The 22,896-nt window shown below is 38.0% G+C and overlaps 1 protein-coding gene across 7 annotated transcripts in view; it reads left to right on the top strand.

Annotated features, from left to right (window-relative positions):
- CEP63 (centrosomal protein 63) overlaps positions 1 to 22,896 on the top strand; it is a 60,194-nt gene that overhangs the window by 6,694 nt on the left and 30,604 nt on the right. For all 7 annotated transcript variants that reach the window (XM_042954843.1, XM_042954842.1, XM_042954846.1 and 4 more), the window contains 5 exons: positions 2,530 to 2,598; positions 3,522 to 3,699; positions 14,591 to 14,686; positions 15,896 to 16,018; positions 20,130 to 20,243. In XM_042954843.1, coding sequence (XP_042810777.1) covers positions 2,555 to 2,598; positions 3,522 to 3,699; positions 14,591 to 14,686; positions 15,896 to 16,018; positions 20,130 to 20,243 — 555 coding nt within the window. In that variant the 5' untranslated portion in view covers positions 2,530 to 2,554. The remainder of the gene's footprint in view (positions 1 to 2,529; positions 2,599 to 3,521; positions 3,700 to 14,590; positions 14,687 to 15,895; positions 16,019 to 20,129; positions 20,244 to 22,896) is intronic.

The raw sequence follows: 22,896 nt of genomic DNA, 5'->3' as shown, positions 1-22,896 counted from the left end.
TCAATGGCTGTTACCTTCTGTTATAAATATTGTTAGTTATTAATAATATCCAGAAAATGTTAATGTATATTAGTAAATGTGTATTATTAATACATTAATGTTTAAGAATTATGTGACCTAAAAAAGTATAATTTTACTGATCATAATTTTGAATAACTGTAGTAGCACTGTCCTTAGGAATAGCTGTTTCTTTCTTTTCCTTTTTTTAAATTTTTTTATGTTTAGTTTTGAGAAAGAGAGAGAGCCCATGAGCGAGCAGGGGAGGGGTAGAGAGAGAGGGAAACACAGAATCTGAACAGACTCCAGGCTCTGAGCAGTCAGCACAGACCCCAGTGCGAGGCTCAAACTCACAAACTGTGAGATCACGACCTGAGTTGAAGTTAGACACTTAACTGACTGAGCCACCCAGGCTCCCCAGGAATAGCTCTTTCTTACAGATTTAATAAATACCCATGTATGGTAGTCAAGAGCATGCTACTTACAGTGCACATTTGATGGGCTATTAGAATCCCATGAAACCTTGGAGATGATAGTTCATACCCCCTCATTTTACAGATGCAAAAACTGAAGTCCAAGGACACAAAGCTGCCTAGTTGCAGAGCAGGGCTATATCTTGGGTTTTCATCTACATGGTGCTATGTGAACTATGCACTGCCTCTCAGCTCCCCAGAGGGGATTAAAACATGGAATGTAGTTATACTGTAATTAACCATATGATGGTTTGAAAGAAAGTGGATTAGAACATGACATTCTTTTTCTTTAGGTTTTTATTTTATTTAATGTTGGTGTAATATAATGGGAAAACCAACTGGAGAAAAACCCTCTGTGCCATATTTGTGCACAAACAGTTTAATACTCCTGTTAGTAACTTTAGAAATAAATGCAAATAACATGCAGTAGTTGTATTTTCCAATCTTTCATTCCTCTCTGTGTCTCCAGGACACCCTGTTCTCGCCTCTGTCGGTACATTTGTCACACGGGGGGAACATTTTGGGTTTAATTTTTTCTTTCTCAAACTGGACTATTAATTCCTTGAAAAGGACCATTTCTTTCATCATTATGTACCTGTGGTTAGTACATCACTGAAATGCTGTGTTAAATGAAGGAATCCCCTTCTCTTGTCTTTATAATAGATGAGGCGTTAGTACAAAGGGGCAGAACCTCCCACCACAGCCTTTGAGAATTCCTTAAAGACTAATTCAGGGTTGAGCCTTTGAAGGGTTAAGGAAAAAAAGTAGTTCCTCAGGAATGAGGAGTGGTTTGACATTGGTTAATAGTTTTGTAGAGGGGAAGAAACCTACAACAGGTACTTCTTATTGGCAGGCACTTCCAAATTTAAGGGTAATCTTTCCCCTGTCCTTCTCACCTTCCTTTCTTTATGGTGCATCTTTACCTTTCTATGGCAGTCTGTTCTGTCTCCTTCCGTTCTTCTCTGCTAGACTCTCCTCTGCAGTTCTCCAGCTATGACCAGGTTGCACAGAGGGATAGGGAAAAGGGAGGAGAGTTGTGATAAGTTCAGCCAGAAGCATCTAGCATTTGCCATCTGAAATGCTACACTAAGCTCTGGAGCTGCAGAGGTGAATAAAATTCAGTTTCTGCCCTTAAGGGTTAAATAGTAAGGAAAAAGTGTGCAAAAACCTCATTCCCTGTGTAGTGTAACTCCTATGAAAGAGCTCTTAAGGACTCGCAGTGGGGGAAGCACAGAGGAGGGAGGACCCGTGGGGCTGCCTTTGAGGGAAGGGAAGGTGTTCTGGGAAGCCTCACAGGCCTGCCATTTCAAGGGTGGGTAGGATCTCTCGTGATGGACCAAGGAGTTCAAGCTCAGGGCATTTAACCTTTTTATAGTATTAGTCTCTTTTTTAAAGGGCAGCGATCTTTACCTCTTTTTTTTTTCTTTAAGTCTTTTCATTTATTTTGAGAGAGAGTGTGCCCGCATAAAAGGAGGGCTAGAGAGGGAAGGAGAGAGAGAGAGAGGGAGAATCCCAAGCAGGCTCTGTACTGTCAGCTCAGAACCTGATGCAGGGCTCAAATTCACAAACCCCAAGATCATGACCTGAGCTGAAACCGAGAGTCAGATGCTTAACTGGCTGAGCCACCCAGGTATGCCAATATCACCTTTTTATAATATCTTTTTTTTTTAAAAAATAAAGGTATACTTTTCCTCTGATGTGTGTGACCCCTGATTACTTCCTCTCATTTTGTGAGGGGCTTTGTTGTTAGTGTCCTTCTGGGACACAGAACTGGTTCACAGGAATGCAACAATAAGGTATGATTTCTATCATGTGGGAAGGCTGTCAGTAGCATTCAGATCATTGTAAGTCATTTTCTTGTAGTCTGAAATGTATTTGGTCCTAATATTTCTTGAAGGGATATTCCTGGACTGCTTCTACACCCATCCTAAGAAGTGGCTGCATTTTCTCATTGTTATTTGTTATTGTATGTTTTCATTCACATTCTTAGGTTTGTAAGTTGGAATGTTAGAACTTGAAAAATGAATTTTCTCCTGACTGATTGTTTTTGCTTTCCCAGTTGCCAAGACAAAGGGGATTTGGCGATGGAGGCTTTGTTGGAAGGAATGCAAAATCAGGGACATGAAGGGTAAGATTGCTTTTGACCTTAAGCTCCTCACTGAGTTTAAAAAGCGTATCCAAGTTATCCCTCTATTTTGTGCTTTGGCTACAGAAGCAAAAGTGCTGAGTAAAAGCCCAGTTGATCCGTGTCATGTTTGTGGACGGCATCTCTCTTTGGGGTGTTGGCCTCATCTCAGTAGTGTGAAGCTGGCTACTTGTTTTCATCCCCCTCTAAATTTTCTCCTCCCCAGAAGCAAACATAGAAGTTCAGCAGTTTTGTACACTAAGAATAAATGCTTAAAAAAGTGTTTAAGCCTTAGTGATGATAGCTGTCTGTGGCCATTCCTGGACACCTGTTTGAACCCAGTGCACCTATCTATGTTTACTTCTTTTTCTGCCTCTGTAATATCCGGCACCTCCTATAACTGTGAAGGATGTCAACAAGTTTACAATAATAAGGTCGGCTGCAGGAAGTTTCTAATAATAAGGCGGGAAGAAATCGTTGAAATAAACCTGGCTCAATGATGAGTTTCTTGAAACAGCTCTTAAAATTGTATTATCACCTTCCCACTAGCCTACTCACTTCCAAGGCTTTTTATTTTGGTTAGCTAAGAATGTGACAAGCTCGCCTGGATTCTTCCTGATAGCTCTCCTAAAACATTACAGAAGAGCTACTTGTTGGTCGTGGAAGCCCCGCTCACAAGCCAGACTTAAACATCATCTCGTGTTTGAACAAACGATTTAGGCTTTAGGGTTGGCTATGAGAGGAAGACAGAACATGCAGTGGAATAAGTAATCATCTTAATATGAACATTAAAAGGAAAAGCTCGGAAGTCCTTTTCTTTGCTTCTAATAATTTCTTTACTGACACTGTTCCACCTCAGGTGGGTTTATGTCTGCTACGTTTTTACATGAGAAGGATAAGTCATGGGCATATGATCTTATTTACAGGGGATTTTTGACATCCTGTGAAGCAGAACTACAAGAGCTCATGAAACAGATTGACATAATGGTGGCTCATAAAAAATCTGAATGGGAAGGGCAGACACATGCTCTTGAAACTTGCTTGGGCATCCGTGAACAAGAACTGAAGGCTCTTAGGGGTCAGTTGGATATGAAACACAATGAGGTAAAGCCGTTGATTCACTCCTCTTTTTGATATTTTGACCTTGGCTTTTGTATTAAATATGTTTCTAAAATATTTGTTGAAGAAAGCATTTGTGTGTTGTTTCTGAATTACTTCAGTGGTTTCTTTTAGAAGAAAAATTCATTGTGAAAACATGTAAGAATATTAATATTTATTTCAAGGATCATGTTACTTTGGTCACATAGAGCATATAACCTCTTAAAGAATGTGCAAAGGGTGTTACACGATCTTTGTATAACTGTCATCCTATTACATGTTTGTATTACCATTCACCGAGTTTAGCGAACGTTGTTTTTGGCCTCATTGTATGACTAGTGTAAAAAAGTTAAGCCCAGAATTCAATAATTTGCCTCTCTGGGTTCCATTTAAAATAAAATCCAGAAAAACTTAAAGTTTTTTTTTCTCTGCCCTTGTTGAAAATTAGGGGAAAAGAAAGGAAAGAGGAAAATAAAAATTCCTTGCAATCCCACCACCACTAGTTATTGGTGATTTGGGGGGAAAGTTTTATAATGTTTGTTGATTGACTTCCATAGTTTAGCTGGTACAGTAAAAAGAAGAACATTAAATATTAGAAAGGAAGCAGAAAGCACTTCTAAGCCCAAGAAATGCCTATAATGTCTCGCATGAGTGTCAATCTGAGAAGGATTGCAAAAGTTGTAGGAAGGGCCTGGCCCCAACCCTGACTCTGATGAATTTTCCCACCAGCAGGATCACCCACGTATGAGTGCTGTTACTCAGTTTATTCAGGAACGCTCCCGTGAGGGTATACACTGAGATTGTGATGCTTTTTTTTTTTTTTTTTAATGTTTGTTTATTTATTTTGAGAGAGAGAGAGAGCATGCATGTGAGTGGGGAAGGAGCAGAGAGAGAGGGGGAGAGAGAATCCCAAGCAGGCTCCATGCTGTCAGCACAGACCCCCAATGTGGGGCTCAACCCTATGAACTGCAAGATTGCAACCTGAGCTGAAATCCAGAGTTGGATGCTCAACCACCTGAGCCACCCAGGTGCTCCAAGATTATGATTCTTTTGATGACAATTATCAAAAGTATTTTAGAAATGTTTCACATAACAAGGAAAGAATTAGGCTTGATATAAAGTGGTTTATGCTTGTCAAGGGAGTCTGTCAGTGGTTGGCCGTTTGCACTTTGGGTCAGAGCGGTACAGAGTAATATTGGCCGTGTCAAATTCAGTTTTCTGTGAAAGCCATTTGCTAAGCTGGAATGTATTTTAAAATTTGGTAGAACTTTGAGAATGTATTTTAAAATTACACTTAATGCAAACACGTAGAAGGTGGTGAAAAAGTATATGGGATGGTAATTGTATTTGATTTTTTTAAACACTGTAATTTAGGTAGGGTCAATGTGCCTTGTCTGGTAAGCTACTTTAGCTACCATGTCTTTATTTCTCCTAGGGCAAAACAAAAGTAGTTTTGTTTAGTAAGTTAAATTGATTGTGGTTTCCTAGCTAAGAAAATCACCATATGTACACATAGGTATCTAAGTCGTTTATTTTGTGAGAAACCCATTAAAGAAATTCCTATGTGTGTGATTTTGAGAATATTTAGTCACTATGAGGCTGTTTAAACTTATTCCTGTAGCTTAGTTTTGATGTCAAGGGCATTATTGCCGTTACTTAGTACCTCAAAAAAGAAATTAAAGGGATTGAATGGATAGGTTCCATGGTAAGGATTTGAAGATTACAATTCTGGCCTGGGGACATAAAAGAAATTTAGAATTGTAGCTGTCTGGTCAGTTTACTGCTTCATTGATTGGGCTGCTGAAAGTTGATTAAGTTTCTAGAAGTAAAGTGCTTTTACCAAATGCTAGTAATGAGAATCTATCCCATAGAGTTCGTCTGTGAAATTGTGTTGGTATTAACGTGTTTATAATCTGCTTTGATATAAGAGTTAGAAAATAGGACTTCAAGTTTTTGTCATTCTTATTTGTTTGAAAGTTACAGGCTTAGAAGCAGCCCTATGGTATGAACAAGTGCTACCCAAATGACAGGTGCGTGGTGAGATACAAAACTTTCACCAGAATGGACATCAGCACGTTGCATCATTTACTTCTTAGAACGTTTTGCTACATAAAAAATGCGAGTTACACTAAACAGTGTGTTTGGTGACATAATTGCTTCACATTCTGCCTCAAGCTCCTTATCTTGTGCTGGATTGCTGTAGTGACCAGCTCCAGCCTGTGTGCGCATGCGTGGTGCTTGGAGGAATACTAGTATAAACAATTCATTTTGTAAGTGAGTGCTTTATGTGTTTTCTGATTACGCTGTTGGGATTGGGTTGTTCGTTTTTTTAAATTTATTTATTTTTACTATTTTTATTTTTATTTAAGACAGAGTGTGGGCAAGCTGGGGAGGGGGCAGAGGGAGACAGAATCTTAAGCAGACTCCACACTCAGTGTGGAACCTGATGTGGGGCTCAATCCCATGAACCTGGAATCATGACCTGAGCTGAAATCAAGAGTTGGACGCTCAACTGACTGAGCCACCCAGGTGTCCTGGGATTGGGTTGCTGTTTTGGTTTGGGTTTTGGTTTTTAATTTTATTTAAATCCAAGTTAGTTAATATATAGCATAATAGTGGTTTCAGGAGTAGAATTTAGTGATTTATCCCTTACATATAACATCCAGTGTTCATCCCAACAAGTGCCTTCCTTAATGCCCAACACCCATTTAGTATATCCCCCCACCCACCAACCCTCCAGCAACCCTCAATTCTCTATAGTTAAGAGTCTCTTATGGTTTGCCTCCCTCCCTCTCTGTTTGTAACTATTTTTTCCCCTTCCCTTCCCCCATGGTCTTCTGTTAAGTTTCTCAAGTTCCACATATGAGTGAAAACATATGATATCTGTCTCTCTGACTGACTTATTTCACTCAGCATAATACCCTCCAGTTCCATCCATGTTGCTGCAAATGGCAGGATTTCATTCTTTCTCATTGCCAAGTAGTATTCCATTGTATATATAAACCACATCTTCTTTATTTATTCATTAGTCAATGGACATTTGGGTTCTTTCCATAATTTGGCTATTGTTGATAATACTGCTGTAAACATCAGGGTGCATGTGCCCCATCAAATCACCATTTTTTTATCGTTTGGATAAATGCCTATTGCAATTGCTGGGTTGTAGGGTAGCTCTATGTTTAATTTTTTGAGGAACCTCCATAGTGTTTTCCAGAGTGGCAGCACCAGTTTGCATTCTCAACAGCAGTGCAAAAGTGTTCCCCTTTCTCTGCATCCTTGCCAACACCTGTTTCCTGAGTTGTTAATTTTAGCCATTCTGACAGGTGTAAGGTGGTGTCTCATCGTGGTTTTGATTTGTATTTCCCTGATGATGAGTGATGTTGAGCATCTTTTCATGTCTCTGTTAGCCATCTGGATGTCTTTGGAAAAGTATCTGTTCATGTCTTTTGCCCATTTCTTGACTGGATTATTTGATTTTTGGGTGTTGAGTTTGATAAGTTCTTTATAGATTTTAGAAAATAACCCTTTATCAGATTTGTCATTTGCAAATATCTTCTCCCATTCCATCTGTTGCCTTTTAGTTTTGTTGATTGTTTCCTTTGCTGTGCAGAAGCTTTTTATCTTGATCAGGTCCCAATAGTTCATTTTTGCTTTTATTTCCCTTGACTCTGGAGACATGTGTAGTAATAAGTTGCTACAGCTGAAATCAAAGAAGTTGTTGCCTGTATTCTTCTCTAGGACTTTGATGGTTTCCTGTCTCACATTTAGGTCTTTCATTCATTTTGAGTTTATTTTTGTGTATGGTATAAGAAGGTGGTCCAGGTTCATTTTTCTGCATGTCGCTGTTCAGTTTTCCCAACATCACTTGCTGAAGAGATTGTCTTTTTTCCATTGTATAATCTTTCCTTCTTTGTCAAAGATTAGTTGGCCATACATTTGTGGGTCCATTTCTGGGTTGTTTATTCTGTTCCATTGATCTATGTGTCTGTTTTTGTGCCAGTCCCATACTGTCTTGATGATTTCAGCTTTGTAATACAGCTTGAAGTCTGGAATTGTGATGCCTTTGGCTATTTGGGGTCTTTTGTGGTTCCATACAAATTTTAGATTGTTCTAGCTCTGTGAAGAATGCTGGTGATATTTTGATAGGGGTTGCATTGAATGTGTAGATTGCTTTGGGTCGTATAGACATTTTAACAATATTTGTTCTTTTGATCCATGAGCATGGAATGTTTTTCCATTCCATTGTTTCTTCTTCAATTTCTTTCATAAGCTTTCTATAATTTTCAGTGTACAGATCTTTTACTTCTTTGATTAGGTTTGTTCCTAGATATTTCATAGTTTTTGGTGCAATTGTAAATGGGATTGATGCCTTGATTTCTTTTTCTGCTGCTTCATTATTGGTGTATAAAAATGTAACTGATTTCTATATGTTGATTTTATATCCTGTGACTTTTCTTAATTCATGTATCAGTTCTAGCAGTTTTTTGGTGGAATCTTTCAGATTTTCCATGTAGAATATCATATTGTCTGTGAAGAGTGAAAGTTTAACTTCTTCCTTGCTGACTTGGATGCCTTTTATTTCTTTTTGTTGTCTAATTGCTGAGGCTAGGACTTCCAACACTATGTTGAACAACAGTGGTGAGAGTGGACATCCCTGTCACGTTCTTGACCTTAGGAGGAAAGCTCTTAGTTTTTCCCCACTGAGGACGATATTAGCTGTGGGTCTTTTGTATATGGCCTTTATGATCTTGAGGTATGATCCTTCTATCCCTACTTTCTTGAGGGTTTTTATGAAGAAATGATGCTAAATGCAAATACATGCAAAATGATGTATTTTGTCAGATGGTTTTTCTGCATCCGTTGAAAGGATCATGTGGTTCTTTTTCTTTTATTAATGTGATGTATTATGTTGATTGATTTGCAGATATTGAACCATCCCTGCATCCCAGGGATAAATCCTACTTGATTTTAATATGTTGTTGGATCCAGTTTGCTAGTATCTTGTTGAGAGTTTTTGCATCCATGTTCATCAGGGAAATTGGTCTGTAATTTTCCTTTTTAGTGGGGTCTTTGTCTGGTTTTGGAATCAAGGTAATGCTGGTCTCATAGAATGTGTTTGGAAGTTTTTCTTCCATTTCTGTTTTTTGGACCAGCTTCAGAAGAATAGGTATTAAAACTCTTCTTTACATGTTTGGTAGAATTCCCCTGGGAAGCCATCTGAATATATCTGTTAAGTCCATCTGATCCATTGTGTCATTCAAAGTCATTGCTTCCTTGTTGATTTTGCTTAGATGATCTGCCCATTGTTGTAAATGGGATGTTAAAGTCCCCTACTATTATGGTATTATTATCAAAGAGTTTCTTTATGTTTGTGATTAATTGATTTATGTATGTGGGTGCTTTCAAGTTGGAGGCATAAATATTTACAGTTGTTAGATCTTCTTGGTGGACAGATCCCTTAATTATGATATAATGCCCTTCTTCATCTCTTTTTACATCTTTGTTTTAAAATCTAGTTTGTCTGATATATGTGTGACTACTCTGGCTTTCTTTTGACATCCATCAGCATGATAGATGGCTACTTTCAACCTGCAGTGTCTTTAGGTCTAAAATGAGTCTCTTTTAGGCTGTCTTTTTTTTTTTTTTTTAATGTTTATTTATTTTGAGAGAGCATGAGTAGGGGAGAGAGAAGAGATTGAGAGAATGAGAGAATCCCAGCGCAGAGCCTGACATGGTGCTCAATTCCACAGACCATGAGATCATGACCTAAACCAAAATCAGGAGTCAGACGCACAGCCAACTGAGCCACTGAGGCCTGTGGATTGGTTTTAATGGCCATTTCTGCTAGTGTTACCTCCTGACACCATGCAGTGCAGGTTGACTTAATGAAACAAACAAGTAAGGAATTTGGAGTCCTGGCTGTGCCTCTTTCCAGCTGATTGGCCTTGGACAAATATTCTAACTTCTCTGAGCCTGTTTAATCATGTGTAAAATTGGAACGTAATGCTTATGTCCCAGGGTTGTTGTGAAGAGTGAGTTACTATTTAAGAATTCTCTTTGAAAACTTCCAATTGTATCTAAAACGATCCGTTATTTCAGTTTTTTCTTCTGTCATTCATAGTGACAGTTTCAAACCTTGGCTCCCGTTTCTCTGCCTAATGCCATCCCTTCTCAGCATTTAACCTCTTTTTTTCCTCTAAGAAATTGAAATATTATTGAGTGCCCATTATGAACAAGACCCCTGATACATAAATAAAAGTAAACAGTCTTTTCTTCACATTTAGTATTTATGCTTGCCACATGTAGTAAGTAAAAAGAAAAATGGTTCTGCAAGGTTGGTAAGGAAAAACAGTAATCACCTGGCTTACCCCTCTGAAGCTGGAATTCTGGCTGCTTGGAAGCACTCATTTCAATGCCTTTAAGTCTTTTGGTATTCTCCCCATGTTTCTAAGTAACATTTGATACTGATTTTTTTTTTTAATTTTCAGTTTTAGCTATTTATCTAATGACTTGTTACTATGAAAGATAAGGGTTTTACTCTTTTACATACAATTTTCATCCCCTCATCCTGCCAGGATTGTATATCTTAATTTTTGGTTAGATCAGTATTTCATATTTACATCATTAAGATGGTAGATATTATTCACATCTGAGACAGATAGTCTAATGGTAAGCATATTTCTTACATAATTTTTTGTTTTCCTGGGAATTAATAATTATCTCATTTTCATTTACTTTTTAAAAATGTACCTACCACTGATTCTTCCCAAACTCTCTGACCCAAGTGTAAGTCTTCTCTGTGTGTTCAGACATATCAGGTAATTTATTTATTTTTTTTCTTTTTTGTGAAGATGTCTTTAGTGGAACTTGTCATTCTCGAATAAGGATAAGCAACGCTGTAGGCTAGCTGGAGAGCTGTGATTTTGGGAACTCCCTTCACCAGTATTCTAGAGTTTCTTATGCTTTTCTCCTTTTTGTCTTTGTATTCTGTCATATTCTTTATTAGTTTATTTCTTCATTTTTGGTAGAACATACTTTTGAGATCTTCTATGTCTAAAATAACCGTAGTCTCTTTTTATGTCAGATTGAGAGTTTTATCAGCTGTAGAATTCTGCTTTCAAAGTAAATTTTATACAGGATGTTTTTAGTTAAATACGAATCTTTTAGGCTTTAGCATCTGATAATGATAGACTGGTTAAATTTGACCAGCCCACCCACTGAGAATAACTAGGTAAGTTAGATTAAAAAAAAAAAAAAAGTCTGCTTGAAGTAGAGTGCTAAATAAGCTGGTGAAGAATTTACCAGGCCAGGATCTGGGCTAAACGAGAGGTTGAGGCAGGAGCCCAGGGTTGGGGAAGTTATTAGCTGAACCTAAAGAAGGTAGCTCAGAGGATAGAGACTGAATGGGGTTTTTGATAATTTCAAGGAGCTAAGAGAATAAAAGATTTGGTGTCCAAAGCAGCTGTGAACCCCTCCTTACTGTGGGTTGGGACCTCAAAAGGCAGCACTCTAGGAAGAAGGATGGGCTGGATATAAAACAGGCCCTCTTGAAATTGTCACTCAGCCACAGACATTTGGATCTTGAAACAGTTTAAGGTGACCCTAGAGTGCTGCTGTCCCTAGGCATCTCCAAAGTTCTAAGCCTTCCAGGAACCTGGAAGAAGCAAACTTAATTTTTTTCCAGAGGGAAAAAAACCCCACTGTTCTGGGGCTTGAATTATTTCTTCAAATAATTTTTGCAAATACAGTGCCTGATACCCACTCAGAAAGTGACCCCTGACACACAAGAAGATAAGCAACAAAAATGCGAAAAAGCAGAAGCGACAGAAGTTAGACACAGATACATGGCAAATCTAGATATTGGGCAAATACCATGCTCCAACTTTGCAATAGCTGTGTTCACTATGGTCAGGGAGGTAAAAGATAAGATTGAGCACTTCAAGAAAAAATTGAAAACTATATAAAAAATGAAATGAGGGGGAATTATAATATTGAAAAGTAAAATAACTCAAATTAAGGCCTTAAAGATTAAGAGATAATTAAGAGAGCTTGGATATAGGACAGAAGAAAATGTTTAGAATAAAGCACGGGCAAATGATGGAAAATATAGAGGGAAGATAAGAGAAAGAGGATGCAGTGAGAAAGTTTAATATGAGTGTTTTTGGAATCCCTGGAGGAGAAGAAAAGAGCATGAATGAGCAGAAGCAATATTTGAAGATAAATTAACCAAATGTGAGGAAGGCCATGTATTTTTGAAGTCAGAGAATCTCAAGCAAGATAATAAAAAGGTTAGTAAAAAGAAATATTTACCTATGTTGAAAGCTAAAGACAAAGAGGAAGTCTGAAAGCAATCAGAGAAAAAAAAGATTATTTAACAAGAAAAAAAGATTATCTATAAACAGCTCTGAACAGCTGACTTGTCAGCTAAAACAGTGGAAGCCGGAAGCCAATAGAGTGATCCTTACAAAGAAATGACTGTTCTCCCTTGCCAAACCAAAATCTATATCCAGAGTAAAGATGACATAAAGATATTTCAAATCAGTAAAAATTGAGAGAATTTGTCATTGACAGACCAGCGCCAAGGAAATACTAAATGTTCTTCAGGCAGATGGAAAATGATCTCAGTTGGAGTTGAGCAGATAAGGAAGAAATGTAAGACAACAGTAAATATGTGGGTAAATCTAAATGAACAGTGACTGTATGTAACAACAGTAGCCTTTTCAGTTTTACATATATGTGTAATTATGATGGCATTTAAGTCTGGTTGGGGTATAAATGGAATTAAAATATTTCTGTAGTCCTTGGGTTGCCTGGGCATTGGTAAAATGACTAACACTGGATTTGTTAAGTTGCAGACCTATGTTTTAATCTCGAGAGAACTATTTAAAAGTATATATTGATATATTAATAGAGTATATATTTTCCAAGCTACTAGAGAGAGAATAATGAAATGATCAGAAGTTACCATTTCCAAAGAAGGCAGGAAAGGAGAGAAAAAGGATCTTAGTGCTTATTAAGTACACATTGTACTTAATAAATGACAGATTTAAGGTTTCCTCTGCTATCTGAAGGTTCACCTTTCACCACTTCTGCTTTTCAAAAGACTTAAGTTAGTACCTGTCTTTGCTAACTGAAAAAGCTGAAGAGGATTTTTACTTTTATGAAGTGATCATTGCTTCTTTGCTTTATGCCATCTTGGCTTGTAAACACAGGTTTCATGGGAAGGCTTTCAGATAGTGGGGGGATCCTTGCAGGTCCATTAAATGTAATTGCATAAAATGGCCTAATTAAAAGATACAAATTGTCCAACTGGATACAAATAATTAAACTCAATCATTTGGTGTTTATAAAGATGCACCAAAATTGAATTGTTCTTAAAAGAATTTTGTTTCTGTTTTTTCTAATTAAGATAAAACATTATGTTGATTTCAGGTGTACAATGTAACGATTCAGTAGTTATGTATATTCTGAAGTGATCACCACAATAAGTCTAGCTAACATGTGTCACCATACATGCTTACAAAATTTTTGTGTTTGTGATGAGAACTTTTTTCCCCCAAAGCTTTAGATGCCTCTATTTTCTCCTTTATTGATACTGCCTATTAGGATATGAATCTCTGAGGTATTTGGTGATCAGTATTTTTATCTTATTTTATTTTAAATTAATACATACAATATTATATTAGTTGTAGGTATACAACATAACAATCTACACGTTACAAAATGCTCACCATGATAAGTGTAGTTACCATCTGTCACCATACAAAGTTATTATAGTATTATTGACTTTATTCTCTATGCTGTACTTTTCATCCTTCTGGTTTATTTTATAATTGTAAGTTTGTAGCTCTTAATTCCCTTTGCCTATTTTGCCCATCCCCCTGCCTTCCTCACCTGGCAACTACCAGTTCTCTGTATTTATGGATTTGTTTCTGTTTGTTTTGTTTAGTTTTTTAGATTCCACATATAAATGTGTGATGAGAACTTTTAAGATGTAATTGTCTTGTTTGCTTTTTTTTTTTTGAATGTTTATTTATTTTTGAGAGAGGGAGAGAGAGAAAAAGCACAAGTGGGGTAGGGGCAGAGAAAGGGAGAGAGAATCCCAAGCAGGCTCCGTGCTTTCAGCGTGGAGCCCGATGTGGGGCTCAGACCCACGAACCGCGAGAACATGATCTGAGCTGAAGTTGGATGCTTAACCAACTAAGCCACCCAGGCGCCCCTGTTTACTTTGTTTTTTAACTTACTACATTGTGATTATTACCTCCTGTTCCCCATTCTCCCTCTCCCTCCTCACTTATTAATAGATGAAATTCTAACTGGTTATGGAGAGATGTAGAGAGAGACTGATGGGTATTGATGGAAGTGAGGGCTGATAACTAGCTGTGGCTGGTATCAAGCCATTGAAAAATGGTTGGGATAATGCCCTTACTCTGGTTGCTGGAACTGATTTCTTTGAAGTGGGGTAAATGGTAAAGCAGGTTCAAGCCTCCTACTGTCTTTCCATCTAACATGACTATTCTGCACTTTGATTTCTATAACTTTTTCTTGAAGTCTTACTGATTTTTGTTCAATATTCTTAGTTTCCAAGGTTTTTACAACCTTGTATCTCTTAATTTTTTCATGAGTTTTTTTAAATAAAAAATGTTGGGGAGAATAAGTCAAACAGCAAGTTTTCATGTAAATCTAGAAATTTTAGAAAGGTTCTGTTTTCCATTTTTTGTCAGTGTTATGGATTTTTAGGTAATTAGATGTTTGATTTCCTGAGAAGTGGGGTATTACCATATACAGTTGAGAACTTGTTTTTACGGGTAAGTGCAAAGGTTATTTCCTATTTCAAGGTTTCAAGGATATTGTTTCAATGCCAATAATGAAAAATACTACACCTTTTGGCTTCTAGGTTGTAATGTTGCGTCAACAAGTAGAAGAACATGAAAAAGTTAAACAAGAGATGGCCATGGACTATAAGCAGGAGTTAAAGAAACTACATGAAGAAGTAAGATTTTAATTATATTATGTGTTGCATAATTCTCTCTTTAACCCTTAGAATTTTGTTAACGGGCCTGTTTGGACTTCATAAAACGAGAAGTGTATATATTCTCTGGGAGGTATAGGGTTAGAAATTTATTTCTTTGTTTTTAAATTCAGGCATAGAGTCTTGTCTAATTATATGTTTGATGCTATCTAAACAGGGATTCTAGAATGTGTTTCTCAGCTGAGTACCTGAAAGAAATAAAGCCGTTTTTGTATAATACTATAAAATATTGATACCAAGAACTTACGTAAAAAAATTTAATGTTTGAGTTAAATCAGCTAGATTTTAAATAATGGAGAATCCAGAGTTTTCAAAAACATTTTGGGATAGGGGCGCCTGGGTGGCGCAGTCGGTTAAGCGTCCGACTTCAGCCAGGTCACGATCTTGCGGTCCGTGAGTTCGAGCCCCGCGTCAGGCTCTGGGCTGATGGCTCGGAGCCTGGAGCCTGTTTCCGATTCTGTGTCTCCCTCTCTCTCTGCTCCTCCCCCGTTCATGCTGTCTCTCTCTGTCCCAAAAATAAATAAAAAACGTTGAAAAAAAAAAAAAAAAAAACATTTTGGGGTAAATAAGAAAAGTAAAAATTGTAGCAACTCAATGTTGCTAATTAACTGAATGTTGAGTTAAATCAGCTAGATTTTAAATAATGAAGAATCCAAAGTTTTCAAAAGCATTTTGGGATAAATAACAAAAGTAAAAATTGTAGCAACTCAATGTTATTCTCCAGATTAGGAAAAAACAACAACAACCTGCTCTTATTTTTATTTAATTCCAAAGCATTCCTCTCCTGCTTACTGAATATCAGTGTTCCACAGGAGAATGACTCAAGAACCACAGGTCTAGAGAAAAGAAAAAAGAATTTTTATTTACTGCTTTTATCATGGGTGTGGTTTATGGGGTCCTTAAGTGCAAGGCTATTGTAATAAAAATTAAAGTTTTGTTTAAAAAATATTTTTCCCTTGATTTTTTCTTTGATGCAATATCTTTCTGTTCTAGTGTTTATTTTTTATATGCAAGTTTGAATCGTTTGTATTTAATTTGCAAATCTAACATGCTCAGTCTATTTTCAATAGTCCTGTTTAGCACTGCTCTTGCTTTCATAATACCAATTTGTTCCACCATGACTGTTTACAAATTCTTAAATTTTAAGTCTAGAAATAACTGTGTCTACAGTTAGGCAGACTGAAAAGAAGCTATGAAAGACTACAGAAAAAGCATATAAGGGACTTCAGAGGAAACACCAAAAATCACAGGGAAGATCGATCTGAAATTGAGAGGTTAACTGGAAAAATAGAGGTATGTTCATGGTAATAATTTCTTCATAGTGGTTGGCAGACTTCCTGTAGGAAGGTGCTCTTTCTAGAAATGGTACTAGTTCTGAACCTGGTTTTCTGCCGTCTCCAGGACTGGCGTGGAGCTATTTCAGAGGTACATCCTGTCATCACCTGGTCTCCTGTGGTTAATGGGGTTATTACCTATCAGTAGTTTCCAGTGGGGCACTACCACCCTTTGAGGGCATTTGGAAATGTACGGACACATTACTTTGGTTGTCCAAATGACTGGGAGTGAAACTAGTGTTTAGGGGACAGGGACTAGGGATTCTAAACATGCCCAGGGCCACACTACACAGGAAGGGTTACTGTCCCCAAAATGCCAATATTGAGAAACATTGACCACCAGTCACTACCAGTCCTCCACGGGCAGTGTCCTTGTCTTATTTACCACCTAATAGAATAGGGGTTAGTAAATGTTGAAACTACTTGGGCTTTTTGTACAGAGTACTGTGCATATCAGATTGCTTATCCTCAGTTCCCATTTAGATGTAGTAAGCCATTTACTCCCTTCTTTGCTAACTTTCTTTTTATTAAGGCAGAGTAACTCTGGTTATTGTGTATGTTGATTCCCAGAGGACCTAAGGGAGGTGGTGAGTTAACACTGCCAAGAGTGAAGGAAGAAACAGCATGAGGCTGTCACTCTTTTCTCTGGTATCTGCCTCTCCCCTCCTCTGTCTATGCCATTGGTCCTCCAGTGTACCAAGAATCACCAGAGTCCTCTTTAGGCTGTCAGAGATTCTGCTCCAGTAGTATGATGTGGGGCCTAGGAATCTGCATTTTATCTAGCTCACCTGGGTGTTTGTAATTTGAGAAGTATTGTTCAACATCTCTCTATGATTAGATACAATTTTCTCAGAGCATGTCACCCACAAATACCACTATTACTATTTAGAATTGTAATTTCTATAGTTAGTGTTCTTTTACATCATAATATTTTTATACATTCGAAGAGCCTAGACTCAGAGGACTATGCAGATACTGCTTCCTTTCCAGGCACCTTCAGCGATACCTGAGGTTTTCTCCCCAGACTCCTCATCTTCCTCTTGTTCCTCATTACCACTTCTTAGCCATTCTCTTTTCTACCTTAAGACCCCATCTTTGATCTTCATGTCTTCAGCCTGTATCCCCTACCAATATACATACAACCAAAGTCGTCATCTTCTGATCCTTGGGTTATTTCCCTTAGAGGTTTCAGCTTCCAGGACACTGTCACTGTTTCCAACAATACACTTACCATAATTCTTAAAGATTTCAGTATCTACAAGGATGATACTTATATGACTCTGGTCTTTGAATTCCTTGTTGTTCTTTCCTCCATGGGCATATTGATCTCCTCCTTATCTCATCCACTCATTCCCGCTACTGTTCCTTAGGTGTCGTCATGACCAAACTTGCAACCCTCCTGGAATCACATTTTTAAGCATTTCATTCTTTGACTACCATCCTTCTCTTTTTAGCTCACTTCCTCTAGTCCCTTGACTCTCAATAGTCACTTGATCCCATCCCCAAGTGATTGAATTCTGCCACCTTTTCACTGCTGCATACCTATCACATGCCTTCATGTGTCAGTCATTACCCAGCTTCAATTCAATGGTAACATTCCTTATATTCCCCTTCAGCTCCTGTGTCCCTCTCTTACTTCATCATATTTGCTTGGCAAAACCATAACTGTAGTTAAATCCAGCTTTCTGCCCAGTCTCTACTTGCCATGTGTGGTAGACCGTGGCTGGAGAAAAACATAATTATGCTGACTGGCCTCATTTTAAATTCATGGTCACTTCCTCAAATAAGTCCTAATGCTACCCAGAAACATACTATATTTCCCTTCACTCTGCTACTTTCCATAATGACTATTTCATACTTTCTCTTTTCTCAAATTTCGACACTTTTTTCCACATTCTTATATTTGGGTGATGATCTTGCTTTCCATTTCATTGAGAAAATAGAAGCAATAAGAAGAGATTTTCACAGACTTCTGACACTGTATCTTCCCACCTATTTGCATCTGTGCCCATATACTTTGCCTTCTTGCTGGTGGAACTGCCCATACTCTCCCCGATCCTTACCCAAGACATGGCTCCACCGATTCTTCTCTCTTCTGCATCCTCCCTTCTTTCATACTGGATATTTCCACCACCATCCAGATTTCTCCCCTCTTAAATCCTCTTTTGACCTCTCTTTCTCTGGATGCTGCCCCATTTTTTTCTTCATTTTTAAAAAATGTTTATTTGTTTTTGAGAGAGAGGGCAAGCAGGGTAGGGGCAGAGACAGAGGGAGACACAGAATCTGAAGCACAGAGCCCAACGTGGGGCTCGAACTTTTGAAATCATGCATGACCTGAGCTGAAGTCGGATGCTTAACTGGCTGAGCCACCCAGGCACCCATTTTCCTTTGTTTTATAACTAAACTACTTTAGGCATCTGTACTGGTCTCCAATTCCTCATTGTCCATTTTTCTTGCACCCACTCAATAAGGCTTTTGCCCCCTCAACTCTGCAGAAGGTATTTACTTGGAGGTCACCAATGACTTGTACCTGAAAATAGTTCCTTGATTTGACTTAGAGAACAGCCATACTTTCCTGGGCTTTCTCCTACCTTGTTAACCAGTCCTCTCAATCTCTTTTGATCCCCAGCCTTTTACCTTTGGAATACCCTAGGGTAGTGTCATTGGACCTCTTCTTTTTTCTATCCATGCTCCCTCCCTTGGTGATATCATCCAGTCTTGTAGTTTTTAGCACTGTATATATGTTGATAATTCCCACTTTTATATATCCAGCCTTGACCTGTCCTTTTTGCTACAGAATAATTTTTCCAACTGCCTGTTTCAGCTGTTTCACATCTCCACCTTGATGTCTAAAGCTGTGTCACACTTCATACTGGTTTTCTCTTCCCCATCTACCAACACCATTCCTGTTTTAGTTAATGGCAACTCCATTCCTCAACTTTTCAAGCCTAAAACCTTGGAGTCACCCTCGGCTTCTCTTTTCTCCACACAGCAGCCAGAATGATTCTGTTGTAATTATGTCAAACTCCCAACTCTGAGCACTGTGTGCTCCATTTTCTCTAAAATAGGTATTATCATGTAATGTATTATACAGTGAATGTGTTGTCTATTGCCAATTGAATGGGGCTAGGATTTTGTTTGTTTTTGTTAACTGTTGTATCCCCAATCCCTAAAATAGCCCCTGGCATATATAGGAGAATGAATGAATGAATGAATGAATGATTATCAGAAAGCTGGTTAACTGTGATTACCCCCAAGTTAGCATGAGACTTCTGGAGTTGAGGGTCCTAGAGAACAGTGATAGAAATCCCTTTGATTTTCATAACTCATAATTTCATATTTTATATGATCATAAATCATATTTTCATAATCATATTTTCATAAATATTGGGCTCATCTTCTTTGTTGCTCATGCAACTTGTAGTGACCCATCATTAATTTTGACTGTTCCACTTTGGGTTACAAATACCTGTTAAAATTTAGTACAGATCTCCCATTATTATTCAAGTTCTTGCAGTTGTTCTGTTGAGATGGTAAAAATCTGGATATCAAAGGGTATTCTGCTTTAGGAATCTATTTGGTTCCTGAATTTCAGATACTGAGAAGAATTGGGCTACGGAGGGACTTACCTGAAAATTTATTTGATCTGTTCAATTTCTGTGTTTGGATATCAAGAATTGGTAGCAGGATCTCCTCATAATCATATTTTGAAATTTTAGTTCTCTTCAGATCAGTTTTCTGAAGAACATCACAAAAAATGATAACAACCTTTAGGTGGCAGCAAATCTGTGAAAACCATCGTGGACCCAGTATTCAGCATCTGTGCTTCATACTTACTCTTCACCATTAGGGTGTTAAATTTAGAGAGACAGATCTCCAGAGGCTCAGTATGTCAGGAATTTAGTGTTGCTCTCCAGTTCTATCAGCTAAGTGAGTAATGGAGCTCCTGCTGGGGAGTAAGGTGTGTGTATACCCAGGGACGAGGGGAAAAATTAAAGTAAGAATGAATCTGGGAAGCATGACAGTAAGGAGAAGCACTTAGAAGTTAAGTACCTTAATTGCCTCTTCAGGAATTTCGTCAGAAATCACTGGACTGGGAGAAGCAACGCCTGATTTATCAGCAACAGGTATCTTCTCTGGAAGCACAGAGGAAGGCTTTGGCAGAACAATCAGAGATAATTCAGGTAGGTTTAAGCCATTTTAAAAAAAGAGGTGGAGAAGTCTTGATGACATTGGCACTAGCTGAACGCAGTACAAGGGTGCTCTCTCATATCTGCTCACGTCTTTGTGCCACATGCTCCTTTGCCTGCTCCCTCCCTCCCTTGTGTTCTCTTGCCCTCTCACTCTGTGGCTGTCTGGTTCTCCTGATCACTACATGCTCACGTTCACGTCATTCTCCTAATCTTGGTCTTCCCTTTTTCTCCCCCTCTGTCCTTCCCCTTCTCCCTCTCTCTACCTCTGTTCTTTCTCTGTTTTCTTTTCCATTTCTTTAGTGTTTGGCTGTTTCTGGCTGTTGCCTTGGCTCCACTTCTGTGTCTCGCTCTGTTTCTGATAGCTGGGGTACCTTGGCTGAGATGCCTCCTCCAGGGAGCCTCAGATCGGCTGCTGTTTGCATACAGATACTAAGAGATTCATACTGCACTGATGTGCATACTAACTAAAAGTATCTTTGTGGTGACAGATACCTTTTAGAACTGTAGTAAAAACCTTTTTTTAAATGAACTGGTGGCTTAATTGCTACCTAATTTGGGGATATTGCTTCTTAGAATACACTCATTTTGTATGCTTTTCCAATTAAAAACCAAGAACATAAAAGGAAATGAACATAGAGGGGAGTAAATATTTGTGACCATTCATTGTGTGCCAGACGCAGTCTCAGTGCTTCTTCTAGAAGCAGTTATCTGGAATATATTGTTCTGTGTTATCTCTTTCATTTGATAATCTGTCAAGGTTGGTAGTTACCTCCGTCTTACAGAATAAGGGAATTACTGGAGAAATTACAAGAGCTGAAGGAAAACCTTAAAAAAATATATTAAAAAAAAAGTCTGCATTATTTTCTGCTTTAAGTCTCAGTAATGTTTTGGCTTTTAATCATTCCCCTGAAATAACAGCTGGCTGATAAAGTACCATGAATGCTGTGCTGTGAGTAACTCTGGTCAGGTGGCACGAGGGGCCTCCAGCATCCTCAAGGAGGAAAATTATTTACTAGGCTGCAGCAAGCTATGCAGTCAGAGTGGGCCAATAAAATCCTGGATGTCTAGACCAGAGTTTTTTTTTACCTGAATGCTAAAGCACTGTGCAAACATAAATAGTTATAAGATATTGTTAAATTCTTTTTTTTTTAATGTTTATTTATTTTTGAGGGAGACAGAGCTCCTCCAGGGGAGGAGCAGAGAGATAGGGAGACACAGAATCAGAAGAGGCTCCAGGCTCCGAGCTGGCAGCACAGAGCCTGACACAGGGCTCGAACCCACAAACTGCGAGATCATGACCTGAGCTGAAGTTGGACATTTAACCGACTGAGCCACCCAGGTGCCCCTATTATATTCTAATTGTAACCTTCAGGTTGGAAAAAAAAAAAAAGGAATCACATCCTACTTTTTAGTTCTCAATTACTCATCTGTGGAGTGTGCTTACTATTGATTGCAAATCCTTTTTTCAAATTACTATTGTGATTACTCTGTAATTAAACCTCATTGTTGGTAAAAGTGAGATTTTTATTTACCATAATTCAGCTAGGCTAGAAGAAGCAGCCTTTAAAAAGCCAGCACTTGTTTTCCCTACTAAGGGTGTTTGAATTATTCTTCTGATACTCTGCCTGCTTAACTCAAAAAATGTTACTGATAATATATTTCTCTTTCTTCCTTAGCAAACTAAACAAAATTAAATCTTCATGTGATTCAGTATGTGGCAGTGCTGTGTGTCATTAAAAAAAAAGAAAAAAACTTTTTTTTTTTTATTTTTTAATATATGAAATTTACTGTCAAATTGGTTTCCATACAACACCCAGTGCTCATCCCAAAAGGTGCCCTCCTCAATACCCATCACCCACCCTGCCCTCCCTCCCACCCCGCCCTCCCTCCCACCCCCCATCTACCCTCAGTTTGTTCTCAGTTTTTAACAGTCTCTTATGCTTTGGCTCTCTCCCACTCTAACCTCTTTTTTTTTTTTTTTTTTTCCTTCCCCTCCCCCATGGGTTTCTGTTATGTTTCTCAGGATCCACATAAGAGTGAAACCATATGGTATCTGTCTTTCTCTGTATGGCTTATTTCACTTAGCATCACACTCTCAAGAAAAAAACTTTTAAATGAATTTCTGTATAGTTGTTACCCAACATTAGATGGTTACCATCATTTTGCCAGTCTTTTTTTTTTTTAATTGTGGTAGAAAACACTTTAAAATTTACCATGTTAATGATTTTAAAGGGTATGGTATAGTAATGTTAACTATATGCATAGAGTTGTGTAACAGGTCTCTAAAACTTTTCTCACTTGCAAAACTAGGCTCTGTACCCATTGAACAACAGCTCATTTTGCTAGTCTTATTTCATCCTTCTCCACTTTTTTATCTTTGGCTGGAATATTGCAAAGCAAATTACAGAAATTGTCATATTTCCCCACAGATAAGGACTTTAAAAAATTATAATATACTAGTACTACATTAACAGAATAAATGATCTATTAACATAATTTAATGCTTACTCTATTCGGACTTCCCCAGTTGTCTGAAGTTACGTCTTTTTACAGTTGGATGTTTAAATTGGAATCCAGTCAAGGTTGACACATTACATTTTGGCGATATGTGAATCACCATTGAACAATAAAGGCAGAAAATCTG

The sequence above is a fragment of the Panthera leo genome, chromosome C2 (assembly GCF_018350215.1).
Source record: "Panthera leo isolate Ple1 chromosome C2, P.leo_Ple1_pat1.1, whole genome shotgun sequence".
Classification (NCBI taxonomy): Eukaryota; Metazoa; Chordata; class Mammalia; order Carnivora; family Felidae; genus Panthera; species Panthera leo.
This window is presented reverse-complemented; position numbering and strand designations above follow the sequence as displayed.